The sequence below is a fragment of the Cinclus cinclus genome, chromosome 6 (genome assembly GCF_963662255.1).
Source record: "Cinclus cinclus chromosome 6, bCinCin1.1, whole genome shotgun sequence".
NCBI classification, from domain to species: domain Eukaryota; kingdom Metazoa; phylum Chordata; class Aves; order Passeriformes; family Cinclidae; genus Cinclus; species Cinclus cinclus.
The window spans coordinates 52067353-52084598 of NC_085051.1; the positions used below are offsets into that span (position 1 = coordinate 52067353).

The 17246-nt window shown below is 36.4% G+C and overlaps 1 protein-coding gene across 1 annotated transcript; it reads right to left on the reverse strand.

Moving 5' to 3' along the window:
* Window positions 1-694: 694 nt before the first annotated feature.
* On the reverse strand, window positions 695-16692 carry MOK (MOK protein kinase). Its single transcript, XM_062495403.1, is given in 13 exon segments — window positions 695-1925; window positions 1985-2102; window positions 3130-3235; window positions 3456-3545; window positions 4048-4116; window positions 4119-4147; window positions 6420-6592; window positions 7429-7477; window positions 7975-8059; window positions 10771-10841; window positions 12461-12532; window positions 14236-14323; window positions 16686-16692. Coding segments are annotated over 13 exon segments (1053 nt in total). The 3' UTR covers window positions 695-1829.
* Window positions 16693-17246: the final 554 nt, after the last annotated feature.

A 17246-nucleotide genomic window follows, 5' to 3' on the forward strand; every position in this document is an offset into this window, starting at 1 on the left:
GAAAGCATACAGACATGAGGAGATGATTTCACTGAAATATAACAGAGCAGGAAAACTCAGCCAGTCGCTGTGGTTTTACATACCTTCAATGCACTTTGCGGTACCGTGTTCAGGAGAACAGTTTTTGCTTAGAACTAGAGAAAAGCAGCATCCATGCAGCAGGATTTCCAATAAAATGACAAGGAGCAGTTAGCTGTACCACTGTATTCTGCTGTTGCCCTTTGTTACAGTGTTCTCACTCTACTGGTGTAAAGCACTTTGTCCACTAAAAATTTGGCTCATGTATTTATTTGTTCATTCTTAGTAAGAGAGAACTGCTCTTGCTTTGGCACACCTAGTGCGAGTAGCAGCAGTAGAGGTTTCCCTGCAGAGCCTTGTTCAAATGCTTTAGTCTTGTTCTATAAAAATTCTTTCCAGGGCTGGGCTGTTTTTCCATTCTTGCTATTGAGATTCTGAAAATTTGCTATGAAGAAATTACATAAATTGAGCAATGGAACATGATGCAGGTGGACGATATTTAACTTGGACAGTCAAATTTGAATCAATATCAAATACTCCCACAGATTTACTCTGTGAATATTTTCACATTTTCAAGAATCTCCTTACAAATGTCACGTTGATCCTCAGTACAGTATGTGATAATACCATCTTCTAAACATGAAGACAAATATAAGTTAGACAAGTATTTTTAAGCAGTAGATGTCAAAAGGATTCATAAAGAACTTGAGTCTCGTGAGCTTTTCCACATGGAAAAGCTACAGTGTGGAATTTGGGCATGCTCAGAGTTGTCCAAAATGTCCAAAATTTACCTGAACAAGGATTAGGATCTAATCCAGTCACAACAGAACCTTACAAATGTTGAGATGCCTTTTCATACAAAAACAATCAACCAATCAACAAATCACAGCAAAAAGCCCACTTACTGGAACACCTCAAAGTGAGTGAGAAGAATAATTGTTTTCACAAATGCACAACCCTGCAGAATCTCAGAAGAAGAGCTGAGAACATAACAGGCATAATTTTTTACTCTTACTAGGCCTTTATGTTAAATTGTTACCAATGAGCTGTGTGCCAGATTTCTGAAGCATGATGAGCTATTTGCTTTTACTGCTCTTTTAAGCAACTGGCTGTATTATCAGTCCCTCTTATCTTACATTAATGTTAAGATCAACTGCTTGAAGCAAACTATGACTAAGTTTTACTTGCTTTTGAATCAGCTAAAAAGTTGGTTTATCTTTGAGTTAGATTATAGTTACATAAAAATACTTAGCAATTACAGAAACTACATCAAAGTCAAGTATCTCATACAATTGCACATACGATTTACATACTCTCAGTAAAACCTGAGTACAAGAGGGGAATAACTTCCAGAGCCAACTGAAAAAATAAAACAAAAAACCAAACCCTTAAATCTAAAAAAAAAACAAAACAAACCAAACAAACAAACAAACAAACAAAAAAAAACAACAAAAAAACCCAGTAGTTAGCTGTCATTTGTAATACAATTTGAAAACTTAAATTCTGTAGATAACATTCCATTCCTAATACTTGAACTCAAAGAATCCTTTCATGTTATTTTTAACCAACCTCCTCCTCCACCAGGTTCTAAAAGGAACAAGTACTTAGGAAGTTCAATGCAGAATACTCTCTGTGCTCTGCTAGAACAATGCTTTAATTAAATATTGACCCCCTTCAGGAAAAGAATATCAAAATGGTAGGAAAGCAGCCATCAAACCTTGTGGGGTTTTCCTACAAATTGTCAGAGCAAGGCAAAATCAGGCACTGCTGTTCTTTTTAGGTCTCTAACAACAGAAGTATGACTGGGTCTCTCACTGCATAGCCAGGCTTTTCCTCACTTCTATTCCTTCTATAACAGGCAAATGGAAATGTTTCAGGGAAGACTGAAGTGCCTTCTGTTTCTCAGACTGTTGAAGAAACAACAGAAGTTTCAAATGTGCTTCAGTGGGCAAGTGAGAGTCTACACCTCAGTATTTGATCCAATAAATCTGACAGACTGGAACACAGGGGTTCCATCACCTTCCTCAGGTCCCTAGAAAACTGAATGTAATGTAGAAGCAGGACAGGTAATCGATTTGGCTACTCTAGAAAAAAATTAATTTTGGTAATTCTCCCAGCGGAGGCCCATGGTGATTTGTTTTTTTTTTCTTGGACTTTCCTAAAAGAATGCTTTTAAAATAAGATTAAATTTCTTTCTGAGAGGACCCTAACAAATACAATTAGAAGAGAAAACCCAAATTATCAGAAATTAAAAAACCCTCAGCTAATGACAGCTTTACCTCATTCCTTTTCAAAAATTACTTGCCTTACTTGATGTTTCTTGAAATCTTGACTAAAGGAACTTCTTAGAAAACCTACACTGATGAACCCAAGAACTAAATTCATGGGAAAAGCGGCTTTTGTAGGAGAGTCCATGCTTTCAAAGCTGAGTATAGCAGAAAATAAATTAAAATTGTTCTTTGCTAATTTGTGGAGGTTTTTTGTGGGTTTTTTTGAGAAAAACCTGTTTTTGAAAGTTTTCCAGGCAGTACTAACTTCCACCTCACCTTGTTGATACAGCAGGTGAATACAGAGTATTTTTCACATAGCTGATATATAAACGGTTTTAGTTTGCCAGAATTTTAAATCAGATGTTAATTATTATTTATATCATGTCAAATACACATTTAGAATTTCCCCCGAAATTACCCTGTATATAGATAATAAAGTTTCTTTTAAAATATTATATTTGCTCAAAATATAGACTGAAGCCCTGAAGAGGCAAAAGCGTAATTCCTGTCTCTGCCACATTTCATCTGGAAAACTTTTAAACTCAAGGCAGACATAAAAAACAGGTGATTATTTTTAAAAATAAAGGTGGAGCTGATCCTTTAAGTAACAGCAACCCTAACAAGAGCCTACAGAAGGAATTATGAGGTATCAGAGCATCTAAATTCTAACTGTGTATGTCAGGGATTTGCGAGGAGGGGGAACTGCATCTGACCAAATAAAGATCTGTGTTTAGGCAGACAGAATAAACCCAAGTAATCAGCTTAGGTAAAACATTTGTTTCTAGCTAACAAGCTCAGTGCTACAAATTACTTTCTCTAAACCAGCTGACAGTTTTTCCACTTAAATACTACTTGTCTTGGACTTGCCTTTGAGATTTGCCACAAGTACTGAGGTACTTGCCTTGACGTATTTCATACTACTCTTAATTTTTTGTGCATGGTAGAAGCTCATGTATTGGCTGTCTTAAAAAGGTTGGGACAAAAAGAATAGAGACAAGCATCAACAGTGTTTTAGGTAAGGTTTGGACTCAATGCAAAAAACTATGTTGACTGAATTATGTTCATGATTGACAAGACAAGGACTAGCACTGGAAACAAATTTAATTTCACAGCACCTGAAACATGGACAGAACGCTCCCCTCACCTTTTGACTTTAGTCTTCAAAACTGAAGTGATTTGAAGTCATTTGCCAGAGTTCTTGAAAATAAGGGTGCTGTAAGGTTTGATGGGCAGCAGTTCTCTCGTTGGGGTCATATTTTAATCACTGCACACAGGAAGTAGAAACCTTTGAAAGGCAATTTGTGCACAAGAGAAGACTTTTCCTTTCTTTAAAGGGAGGATTCAAAACTCAAAATTCTGTGTTAATCAAGCTAAGAAAAACATTTAATCAGGCATATTCAGAGAGGATTACAATTTACTGAAAAGAAAGAATTCACCTAACGTAGGTAATTATTTATTAGGGAAAAGTAAGTAGTACTTGAAAAAAACCCTTTACTTTCCTAAAATTTTATGTCACTGGCCTTAAAGATACTATGAAAATAAAAGGCCAAATAAGATCAAGATAGGCTCAGATGTTCTCTGCTCTGCCTGTAAAGTTAATGAATGGGTGACTGTTTCTGGGTAGGGATAGAAGACACTGCTCTTGGGTCAGCACAGGTTTAGGTTTTTGTGGTGGCTCCCTGAACAGAAATTGTACACAGCTGTACAGCTCTATCATGGCTATTGAAACAGTGAGATTAGTAACTAGGGGAGTGCATACTTAGTGCTTGAACTTTTGAAGTTTTGTTACCAGGAGTGCCTATCACTTAATGGATTTTTGAAATATGGGCTTGTTAGATCCAAGAAAAAGAGGCTGGAAACTGCAAGGTAAGAGATGGTATTAGCACTAGAGAAGACACAGTTAAACTGTCACTTTTGATTTAAAAACCCCTTCTTTTATGAAGAAGATAACATGTTAGAATTATTCATTTGTGGATAGTTTAATACATAACAACTGGAGGATAATGTGAGCAGCAGAGCAACACAGCTGCTGGTTTGGATTGAAGGAGTAGCTTGGGTTATTAAATGGAAATCTGTGGCTGCCCTCTCCTCCTGGTTTGGGGCAAAATATGTGAAGAGATCATCCCTTGTGGTGAAGGGCAATGGATCTGGGATTGTGTTTACTTCTAGTAAAGTGGTAGATCCTAGAAAACAGTGTGTTCTGCTGTCTTAAAACAGCAGAATCAAGCAGTCCCTCTTGCTGTATATGCACATTAGAAATGTATTTATAACACTCCATTCCTAACACAGGTTCTTTACAAGCAGCAATACTGGAAAGATGATAATTTGAATTGCATTCCTGAGCTTGATCCTCAGTTAATACAAAACTTGCACAGAGTCCTTGAAAACATCGTTATCATATTAGAGCAATCTGACTTTAGTCAGGTCCACCAACATTTATTTCCTGCACTTGTTGCTTTTTTCCTTGGTCTTATAATTTAAGGAACACTTCAGTAGCACCACATGATTCTTGAAAGCAAAACACTCAGCCCCTTTGTAGACATGAGAAACTTCTAACTGTTTGCAAATTCAATCAAACAGCTGGCTGCACACTGCTGAGTGTCTTCACAAAGCCTAGAGTAGAGGAAGGAGAGAAAAGATCTGATTCACATTGTGCAGCTGCATCAAGACATGCAGCTGGGACTAGCTTCTGTGTGAACTAAAAAATGTGCTGTCATCGAATGTAAATCTGTAACAAAGACAAAAGAACTGTGCAAGCCACTGAAAAGTGCGATCCAGGAATCATGATTTAAAGGGAACAGAAAGGGAAACAAGATTTGAAAGATCAGCATGGCTGAGTAAAAGACTGAAAGTTCTTATACAGTGTACTATAAAACATAAAGGCTTATGGGACCATTCAACAGCAACAACTGGAGAAAGCACTGAAAAAGAAACAAACCTGTCCATAATTGCCTTTAGTTTGGCAAGGCTGTATCTCTTTCAATTCATTAATTTCCAATAAGCACCCCTCCCTTATCTCTTAAACAAATCTATAAGGTCTCTGAAAACATTCAGTGGTTACATTGAGCTGAAACTACAAGGAAATTATCTTTGAGTTTTTTTCCCTAAGAAAATGTAAGTTTGTAGCATGTAATTTTCTTACAAAGCTACAAAGCCCAGCTTATTCAAGCTGAAATGAAAAAATGAGGCATTCTTAAAGCTTTTGGTCACAATTTACTTTGCAAGAGCACTGCCACATTTGGGATTTTTCTTTTAACAGTTTTCTGGCTGGAGAAGTAGAAATGTTTCTACAAGTTAGCAGGCAAAGCATAATGGTTGTCATTTAATGTGATGGTGATGGCAGCAGCTGCACTTGCCATGTGGAGGAGGAAAGAAGCAAAGCAAATGTTATCAGTCCTGGTTGCATATCAGAGACAGCAGTGTGGGAGGAGAATAAAGAACTGCTGCTGTTGCTAGGGCACAAAGATATTGGAGAAATACTCATGGTGGGTATTTTTCCTTTTTTCTTGAAGACCAGTGACCAACTACTTGAGTTACAGTTTCACGATCACCAAAAATCTTAAAAGACTTAAATTGGTGTTTTCCTGAACTCTTCCTTTATCAGAACCCGATTTGAAAATATACCAGCACATAAGATCTTAAGAGCTCAGGGGTCTTAGACACACTATACTATAAATCAAAGTCGTAAATCAGAGGGATTGTATTCTCCAATTTCCTCTGGTTTTGCAGAAACTATCAGTAAGTCCAAAAAAGTGGGAAACATTTTACCATTAAGTGCATTAACAAGACTGAGGGTAATTTGTGATGCTCATGAGAGGAAATGAGCCATACTCTTCACAGAGATAAAGCAGAGAAAGTACATTTTTACTCAATATGAAAACACTGGGGAAAAAAGTTAAAAAATGTTTATTTCTCTTGAACTGCTTTATTACTAACCTGCCACAGGGTGAAGAGAGTGCCAGACCAGATGGGATTATTGCCTCATGAACCCTGCAGACTAAGCACAGAAGTTTCTTCTACAAATCCATGAAGCAAAGATCATATTACCCAAACCACATGCTCCTAAGTTGAGTTATTTACCTTTGATTATCTTGATTAGCGATAAGCAAAACCCTCCACTGAACACAGTACCTTGTGATTTCATAGAAAACATAGCCAGGACTCCACATGCCAGTTTTGTAACTATAGAGCCCATTTATAAGCAAACATTCAGGTGCTCAGGACCAGCGTGGGGAGGTACTGTGTGCCTGCTGAGAATACATACTCCTACAAGATCCAAAGTCTCTTAACTTTAGGGTGTTCTGCTGCAAAAATAAAGTATTCCCACAAATTACAAACAGTAAGATAGTCAAGCAATGACTGTAAAATAGAATAAACTTTCCAAAATCCAGGGGTAGTAGTAACACAGCAGTAAAGCTGTGTTAAAATACAAAGTAGCTCCAGGCATGAGGATATCTGTGTCCATAGTATGTAATGCAAACACTGTTCTGTACATCATGAAAAGAAAGGTCTAAGAGCATGGGGACTCTCACAGAAGGAAAGGCTGCTAAGTATGATATCTAGATTAAATTATTAGTTTTTCTGTTTAGCAGTACTATAATAGGTGGCTTTGGCTTCTCCTGTATACTTCAATGACTCAAAAGAAAAATTTATTTTCAGAAAGTAAAATTTGATAAACTGAATTTAAAAATCCTTGCTTTTCAAACATTAGTAAAATAACTTTCTGAAACTGTCAGGAGAGATGGTTACAATTACATCTTCTGAAAGCCACTATCTTCTGCTCTCTTTTGTTTGTGTAACTTCCACTAAATGTAGGAATTGAAGAAAGAGCTGCAAAACTAAACCCTATTTCCAGTGTGTAGATTAACCAGAAACAAATATATATATTGACAGAGGATAAAGAACAAGTTTTTAGGTTGGAGGGAACACATGCAGGGTGTAATGTATGTTAGTCATTTCAGGTTTTAGCCAGTAACAAAATGGTTTGTTCATTCCCCTTGATCAGGAATATAGTAACTGTCAATACATTTCTTAAAAACCTGCACTTTTATTAATGAATAAACATTACCTTCTCAGGGTAAAAAGACAAATACTTACATACTTCACTTTCAGTTAAATATCCTCACATAAAATTAATTACCTTTACTGTTACGTTTTCTTGCTGCCCATCTCTCTGAAATATCCCATTTCTGAACTACTACAAACACAGAAGAGAATTCAGTAAGAAGATAAACATTATCAGTGCTTCCAGTTATTAAAAAAAAAATAATTAAAGAAACCAGCACTTTTTTCAAACTTAACATTAGTAAAAAATGAAATTTTGCCATCATGGTGAAACGACAGCTATAGAAATGGACATGGGGAATGGGAAAGTCCAGGAAGGAGAGGCCAGGCTTTCTGCTTCTGCTCTCACCAGGGCTATCAGAGGATTGCAAGGGCCATCCCCTCCCAGAAGGGCTTCCTGCAGCAGGTACTAGAGCTCCTTTGGGGTGCTGGCAGCAGCTCTGGCAGCCTGCTGCCTCCCAGGGCTCTGCTGCAGGCAAAGATGTGTCTGGGACAAGGCCTTTCCTCTCCCTGCAGCAGCCAGCTGCTGCCCCAGACAATTCTGTTTCTACCAAGAGAATACCCTGAAATAAATGTGTGCTGTACATTTGCTGTAAAGCTGTTGCTGAACCAGGCCTTTTACCTCTGTACTCAATCTAGAGATTTGCATACCTGGTACATGTTGTTCCCGATTTTTTTTTTTTTTTCAGGCAATGGCTTTCTCCTTCCTAGAATAAAATTTCAAGTTGTGTGAGTTCTTTTTAGTAAAGAACAAATAGAACGCAAATACCACAGTCTTCAGCCTCCAGAAGTGCATTGATATCACCTTTTTTAATTACACTACTTCTGTCATTTATAGCTAAATGATTTTCCACTCAACTTCTGACATTATTTATATTTCAGTATGCCCCAGAATAGCTCAGCTACCAATTGTCAATTCAATACTCTGTAAAATGCCTTATTTTTTACTTGCAGTTTCTATTGCCCCAAGTTCTAGCAGAACTGAAATATTTCAGTTCTAAATACCTCATTTCCTCTCTACTCAAAGTAATTATCCTTCAGGTTGAAGATTTGTATCAATCACCTCAAGTGACTGCTATGGTTAAAGGACTGTGATTCACATCTGAATTGCAAATTAAAGGCTAACCTATGCAGTTTAGCTTGCTGTTGCTGTTAGGCAATAATTACAGTTATAAAATTTATCTATTTTTCAGGGCCATTCAGTAACTGCTCAGCTTTTTTCTTTTATAGGCTCCAAAGGCCTTTTAATCTTGCTGTAATGCCTTTATGTAACGCTGAAATGCCATCAATGCAGGCAGAAATGATCACATTTTTGAAAAACAAAGCAGGTACTGATCTGTGTGATGACAGTAGTATGAGTAATTGGCTGGGGAGGAGGAGTGAGATTATCAGGACAGTAACTCATTGAGGCCAGAGCTCCAGCAGCCAGCAGGACTTGTGTTCCCAACTGATTACAGTGCTCCTCCAGGCAGCCACATAATCCACTGAGCAGGATTAGATCACAAAGCACTTGGAACAGAGTACCATTTACATTGGGAATTGTAGTAGTAGTGCCCCATAGAGATAAATGGTGCTTTCAACATCAGGACTTTTGTCATTTATAGTAGAAAAGATATAAAATGCAGCTATTCAAATTAATTTAGATTATTATTCCTATTTAAGGAATCAGGCCTTCATTAAAGGAAGTCACGCTCAATTGCTTTTTCATTACATGTCACTAGAAAAATCTGGAGCAGATGCTCTTCGACTTCCAGATTTATCACTGGAGAAACCTTATTTGGCAGTAATGGTGCAGTGAATCCTAAGGCAGTGCAACCTGAGGCTTTATAATTTCTCGAGAGATCCTCCACACCTCTCTCTCAGCCACTTTTTTCATTGCTTTAAAATGACCAAACTGCTGTTGACTAAACAAAGGGCAAAACTGTTTTTCAGTTATTAAATGCTTCCACTATAAATTAACAGCAATTAATTTGTATGTAAAGACCAATAGGCTTGACTGAAGTAACATGGACCTGGTGTTTCTTTAAGGAAAAAACCCAGAAGTATCAATTTTCCACATTAGTAGCATTACAGTGAACTGTCCTCCTAATTACAGAAGTGTCTCTATACTCCTTGTCAAAAATTCATTTTCAGTCCACTTCAGTTCACTTTTCTATTCTATTCTATGATTTGACAAGCTTCACCCCATGTGCCATCACCTTATACATCATTAAAAATAAGGCACTGTATCATGGTAAACACAGTTCAGTGCCCAAAATTCAGACCATAAAGAAGAATCAGCAATTTATAGAAGTTCAGGTAAACCCAGATTAATGTTCAGATAATCCCTAACTGCAGCATTTCAGATTACTATTCAACACAAATTTCATTTTGAACTGATTCACCATGCTATAGAAAAGGAGGCTACTACAACTAAATGGTGTGAAAACAATAATCTTCTGAAAAACTTTGAAAGCACTTGTATTTTAAATAATAAAAAAATCAGAACATACTGAAATGATAATTCTCATTTCCTGAATACCATATATACCAGAATATTTCTCTGAATTTCTCTGAATACCATGCTAAATATAGCAAACCCAAAATGTCATATTAAAACTAGTACACACCAATGTCTACTTCAGCAATCAGCAAATAACTCAATTTTAATCTCATTTAATTAAAGAATCTTTAATTCTTATGTAGGTCAGAAACAGAGGTACTCCTTTTGTTAGAGATATGAATATTCAGTGTCACCAATGTCAGGTTCAGGAGCAAGGCTTTATTGCATTACACTGAATGACAGTTGCACGTTCAGTTATTTAAATTAAACTCTCAACTGTTTAGAATCCTCTTATGAATTTTAAGCCCTTTCATTTGCTGTATCAAATTCCTTTACTGTTCATACAAAAACTGGTTTTAAATCAGCTTTTGTTCAGCTCCAGAATTTTTAAATATAGGAGGTATGAGGGAACAATGTTATTTTAGGAAGAAAACTTAATGAAAGACTTTTTTCTAAGGCTTAAAAACTAAAAATTCTTATTTATTGATTCAACAGTTTTGAAACAAATGGGAATAATTTTCTTACTACCTCTCTGTGGCCCTGACCTAACAAAGAATGTATTTAAGTTTAATTTTTTTTTTGTTACATAATTACATAATTTGGTTATATACAGCAATTATTTTGTGTTTTGCAGTCAAGGTTGTCTGACTGTAGAATAGATGGCTATGGACTTGACTCTTGGGAAACCTGCATGCAACCCTGCCATAAATAATTGGGTATATTCCACTGGCAAGAATTAAAGGGTAAAGCAGTACACCACAAAATTCTCTATGAGTTTTATAATCTGTAACAATGAACAACCAAGTGAAAAATAATTAATTCCACTTTGTGATCTATCCAAGGACAGTTTGTGTTTCCTAAGTATATGCTACATACCTTTCATCAGCTCATAAATATTCATGGACTTCAGTTCACATACCAGTGAAAGGGAGCCAGGGTTTTCATCACTGCAGAAACAAATAAGGAGACTTTAAGCTAGAAATAAAACTTGCACATTGATTTGTACACAGCGTAGGAAAAAAGTATGTAGTTTAATCGGTATTAAAATGCATGTGTTCATTTTTAATTGATACTGTCTCATGGAAGTTTTTAAACTTACATCTGAGGTATCATAATTTTAGTTTATGCTATCCAAAGCATCCGCTGCAGAAGTTAATTGATTTATTCCATGAAGCTTTCTGAAGGCATGTTTTCTGGGCATATCACACTGTTCAGTATCAAGAAATTTCCAGTAAATTAACTGGTACAAGCTTACAGTAAAAGAAAGGAAAGCCATTACACTATATGTGACAATACTTTCTACTTAGAACTCCAGTAGTGTTCTACTGCACGGCAATGAGTATCTGGCTGGAATCACTACTTTGCTGACAACAGCAATTTAAAGTATAATCATGATGTAATACATCTGACACTTTATTTTCCATTTCACTGCCCTGCAGAGGCAGACATCTTTAGGTCTTTGGTTTTTCTTGTAAGATAATTGCATTACAGTCCATCTCCCCTGCAATGCTGTGTTAACCCAGCCAATAAAAGGTTGAGGGTACAATCTGCAGTTCAGCTTGCAGACAGACTGCAGGAGCTCAGCAAGATGGCTGGCCAGCTGGATTGCACTTAGTTAACACACAGCAGCTGAGGCTGAGAATTCCAGAAAGCCAAGCTGCCGACAGGATTAGCAGCTTCCCATGTATTTGTAGAAAACGGGCCCAGCAATAACAGCGTAGTACTGAGTAGTACCGACCCTTGGGGAAAAAAAAAAAAAAGAGCCTGAAGGGCAAGAAAAAATATTTCAGAGCAGTCAACAAGTTTTGTGTCAAGTATTTGAATAATGAAGGACATGTCTGCTGTTGCACAGTGATGAAATGTACCATGCAGTAATGGAGTAAATGCTGTCATAAAACGTGATCACTGTGAGAGTCTTCTGGGGACATGTTCTGTCTGAGGTGCTTAATGAGGCAAGGAACCCAACTTTATCACTGACACCACTTTCCAAAAGCATAGCTCAGCTACTGCCTAATTCTGAGACCTGAACTTCAACTACTTACACAGGGGTGTCTGTGAGTTGCCTATGAAATGATACTGCCAAGTAGTTTGCCTTGATCCCTAGTTCAAACTGATAAGTCAAGGTCCTTAAGTAGCAGGGGTTATTTCAGCAGATAAGCTCTGAGTGTGCCTAACCAGAGTACTGAGCCATGGTGAACAGTTAAAGCACTAACTAGATATGGGACGTGGGTTGATATCACCAGCAAATCTTACCTATTATGAAATCAAATTTAACTATGCTTAGCATATATTTAGTTTTTAATTTTAATACTAATGTTGAAATATTTTGGTCTGTTGGAAAAGAGCCACAGAAAGCAAGAGCTACATCAGACTTTCTTAACAAAGGCAGACATGTAGACTTCAGATTTTGAGAAACGTGTTGTTTTTTTCTTTCTGTTGAAATAAAAAGCTGGTTAAGAATCTGCAAGTTGTCTCTAGACTCAAAAGTTACTGGATATTGTTCAACTACAGGAATAAAGAAGAAAGAAATCTATGCACCATGCATCCAAAACAACTTGATGTGAACATAAAGATAGTAGGATGTGGACTCAGCCTCCTTAGTGCTTGTACTTATCTCAGATTATTCACTTGTTCTACACTAAAGTTGAATTCAACAGAAAAGAGGAAGACTGACTTGCAGCGAGGGACTGGATTATAATTAATGTTTTCCCCTGCCATGAGGCTGTCAGAACTTTAGTCTGTCACTGAATTTTCAAATGCAGGGCCCAATAAATTGTTTGCTTGCTGCTTCTTTATTGGTAATAATTAGTAAATGGCTTTACTCCTTCTTGCAGCTTGGAGTTGGTGGGCTTACCCCAAGAAGAAAAGTAGTGATGTATTGTGCTCCAGACACCAGTTACCATGCCAAGGAGCTACCCAGCAGGAATTTTGTGTTGCATAAGAGTATGGATGATATTGTTTACTCTGTGGATGTAGCATACATTCCAAACATTGCTCATTGGGATGCATTGCCAAATTTAACATTTAAAATTAAGTTTTCATGGAAACCTCTTCCATGAAAAATAGACACTATTCAATTATTGTGTATATTATTTCATTGCCCTCCTAGGCTTTAATAAACAAAAAGCCCATGCTACAGAAACTCTAGGGAGGAAGAAGGAAACAAAGAGCTTTGCACACTATTGAATGGATCAGAGCAGGACATACGTCTTTTCCCAGTCAGCTAAACACCAAAACAGTATTTTCCACTTTGAAACAAGAAATACATTTTATGGGCAGGTTCTGTTTAAAATAATGTTATTGTCAGTTGTTAAAAAAATTCACTTCATCAAAAGAATTTGTCAGTCAATTTATCAAAGTGTTAAAGGCCTAAAAGATGTTTTAGATGAAAAGATGAAAGAGAGTCTGCAGTGCCTTACCACTGAGTTGTATACATCTGCCCTTGATACAGTTAAGCAGAGAGTTTAAATACTCTTTGCATCATAAAGTGGACAATTCTGTCAGTTGTAGGTAGTGTACAAATGGACCAACATACCTCTAACAATATAAAAGAGAATCAGAAGGCACATTACCTGAAGATGGTTCTCTTTTTTCAACAGATATGCTTTGAAGCTCTGAGTTACATCTTGAAATCTCACCTAAGAGCAAAATGTCCCATTTCATTTTGTATGTACAAATGAGTCATTCCCAGTGATTTCATTAGGAACTTGATGTATTTAACTGAATACAAAATAAGTAACCCAAGAAGCACATGTTGGCACTTACATACTTGGAGAGGACAACGCCAAGTCTATGTCTACTTACACACAGCCCTCTCCTCTATCTTCCTAACTGACAAAAAGCACCTATTTTGTGACCATATAACATCTGGATGATGGATGCAAATATAAATATGAAGGAGAACTAATGCTATACACTGACTAAGGATAACTGCAGGGGTTTTAACCCACATTAAAACAGTACTTAGTTGACTGAAAAAAAGTGTTACACAAGGACTGACACATTTCCTCCAATTATTATTTACAGCTAAAAGAAAAACAGCACAAGTAGATTGATTGCATTTGGCAAGGCAGAAATCAACTATTTATTCCTCATTCATCTTGTTTCACCCTCAACCCAGTGGCCAGGCACCATTTAATACAGTGGGTGACATCAATTACAGTACTCAAGGAAATAACCCCCCCAGTGCCAAACAGGAAAGCAGAATTGTCTTTCTATACCACATGCAAACCTTTTTAATTCATGTGTACTTCAAAAGCTTTACTTAGTCTTCATTTTGTGTTTCCTCACTGAACTTAAAACACAATTTTCCGTAGAATTTCTATGATTAATTATACATACCTTTCAAAAGGTCGATTCATGTGTTTACTTGTATAGTACTTCCCCTCCCTAAGACTCAGTTTCTCCAGAACATCAGAAAATGTTCTCTCTTCTTATCTTACCAACTGGTATTTTAAAAACAAAAAGACACCATTTCAGTATGTTTGAAATTGTTATGAAGAGTGTTTATCAATCCTTACTTGACTTCTTAAATTCTGACTAATGGAAAACTTTCAAATAAGAGGTATTTTGTTTCCTAAGCAAGTGAAGTTTTGTTGCCCAGATTACAAAAATATATATTCCAGAAAGTAGAATACAGTAATTCTTGGACAATAAACTACCACCTCCTTGCTCAGAGACATGATGCCTCTTCACACTGCCCTTCCTAACTTTTTTTATGCTGCAGCACATAAGCAACTCGTATTTGAATTTATTCTTTGCTTCTTTCACAACAAGGAAACAAAAAAAAATTTCCCTTCGTTTACAATGTACTGAAAATAAATTATCTTGGAAAGCAAGTGTATCACATAATCATTGCTCCAACACAGGGGATATTTGTTGGGTTTTTTTTGTGAAGGTGTTGATTGGTTTGGTTTTTTGTTTTGTTTTAAGCAAAGCTGTTTCTGATTTGAAAGCTTTATTCCCATATTAAATTCAGATGTAAGATTTGCACTGGGCCAAAAGTACTGTTTGGCTTTGATAATGAAGTGCTTCAGATACAAGGATGTGAAAAATCAGTCAATTCTAATTCTGCAGAAGTTTAAGAGATGAAGCAGATAAAGGTAATCAAAAAAGTTTTACTTATATTAATTTTCAGGTCTTCTAATTTCCATCAGAATTGACTTTTTTCTTTCCTCCTTTATTCTCTTTCAGCTTTGTGATTAACTGTTCCTTACCAATCCCAGTGCCTAGTTCCCTTCACCCACCTCATCCTCCTATTTCCTTTTATTTTTAGCACAGATTCTATCCTTGGTAATTTTTTCAGTAAAAAATGAGCAAAATCCAATTCTGCTTAGCTTTATGCTGCTGTTGCTTTTGACATGGTCTTATTACTCAAGAAAGGTGCAAACCCAGTCATTTTGAGAGGGCAGGGCAGAAACCCTCTTTTATCATATTCAGCCCTTTATGGGTATCTCAAGCTATGTGATAGCAGTAAAATCAGTGTAGCTGCCTGTGACAACAGTCCCTGGCAGGGACTTGGCCTGTGACAGTCAGCACTCTGGGAGCCACCTTCCCTGCCTGGTGTGAGGACTCCTTCTAAGGTCAGTTCTCCAGCAGTTTCTGTCCTACTGCCTTGTTTTGGAAGATAAGAGAATTTACTAGCAGAGATGGGAGTGATTTCATGCCAGTTGCTCTTTGTGTCCAAGAAAATTTTCAGATATGTTTAATTTACAAGTATAAACACAGCCTTACAGTGGAGAAAGTCTGCCAAGAAATTTTGCAGAGGGAAAAGTTACTTAGGCAGGGACATTCTAATGCTGTCTTCCAACTAACAATCAATTTGTGTTCTTACTCTCTTTTTGTCTCCCCAGCTTTTATACTTGTTTCTGTTAAAAAAAAACAAAATACCACCACCAAACAACAAAAAAGTGTTTTCTTCCCTTGTGAGCCAAATGCTTGTATTTTAATTAGTAGAAACCTTCCCCTTGCAACCCCTCTTTCTTCAATACAGTAGCAGCACTTAGATGAGAATTGTGCTCTTCTCATTTTTATCATCTTCTTCTGGTTTTTGATCATTATCAATCATGCTGCATCATAAATGAACTAATTATGCCATCTAAGTTTGAAAAATTGGAAATAGCAGAGTAATTTAAAATAAGCCACACAATTTAATACACTCAATATAGACAATTTACATCTAGAGCTATTTTAAAAGCAGAAACTGAATTTGAAAATCATTGTGGGTAAAGGAGGCAATCTCTAACAGAGACTCCAAAATGGGGAGGATACCACAGGATTGATTTGCTTTGGCTGCTATTTGATAACTGGGCAGTTAGTGCTTCAAGTGTGCTGATCCTCAGCCTTCACTAATTGAGACTGAGGAAGTAACATCTTGTCAGGAAAAATCACCACTCTATCCCCACCTTAAGTTTTAATTTCCTATTTAATTGCTAAATGTAAGATGAAGATTGTAAATTCAGACTACTTAAATACTACTCCCACAGAATTCAGTGCAAGTGGATTTTTTTGGTAGCAACTGGAAACACACTGACTGTGTCATACGCTCTTATAATAATAATATCAGAGCCTGCCCTGGGGCCAAAATATACCCAAGAAAGGCACAAAAAAAATTAGCTGATTTACAAATAATAAAAAAAAAAGTTGATTTACTCTTTTATTCTAATAAATAGCCATCCTGCTTTTTTTTTTTTCCTTAAATGCAAGTAATAGATTCTCTGGCCTTAAAAACAAACAAAAAAAAAATCAAAATCATGTGATCTAAAAATAAGATCTTTATATCTATGGTATACCAGCCATAGTGTTAATAAACCAAAGTACTTGGGCAGAGAAATTCAGGGAAAGCATTATTGTACAAATTTACTGAAAACATCTTCAGGTATTTAAAGAACTCAGATAGTATATGTTTCTACTGTTTGGATATGTTTATATATTTTCTTCTATAAATGTATTTTACACATACAAGAGAAGCCCAGATGACAGTGGAGAGCTCAAAACAACTTGAATTGTTTAAATTTTAAATGGCAGAGTTCTAATACTGTACAAAGACTTAATCCTTTACATATTTTAAAACATTCTTACAGCACTGAAGATCTTTTCCATGTAAGCCTGTAAAGTTTGTTATTGCAATTCTTTTGCAACAGAGTGCTCTGTAGACAAAATAAATACCCTACACATAACCAACAACTGAGGTTTTAACCTCGCACTTATGAGATCCATCCAGTGAAAAGAAAGAAGCAAAGGCCCAGATAATTTCAACTGATTGAATAAAGGGAAGAATCAGGAAAGAACACTGAATTATCTGAAATGTTTATTTGATTAATAAAATCAATGTGTAAACTCTGAACAAAATA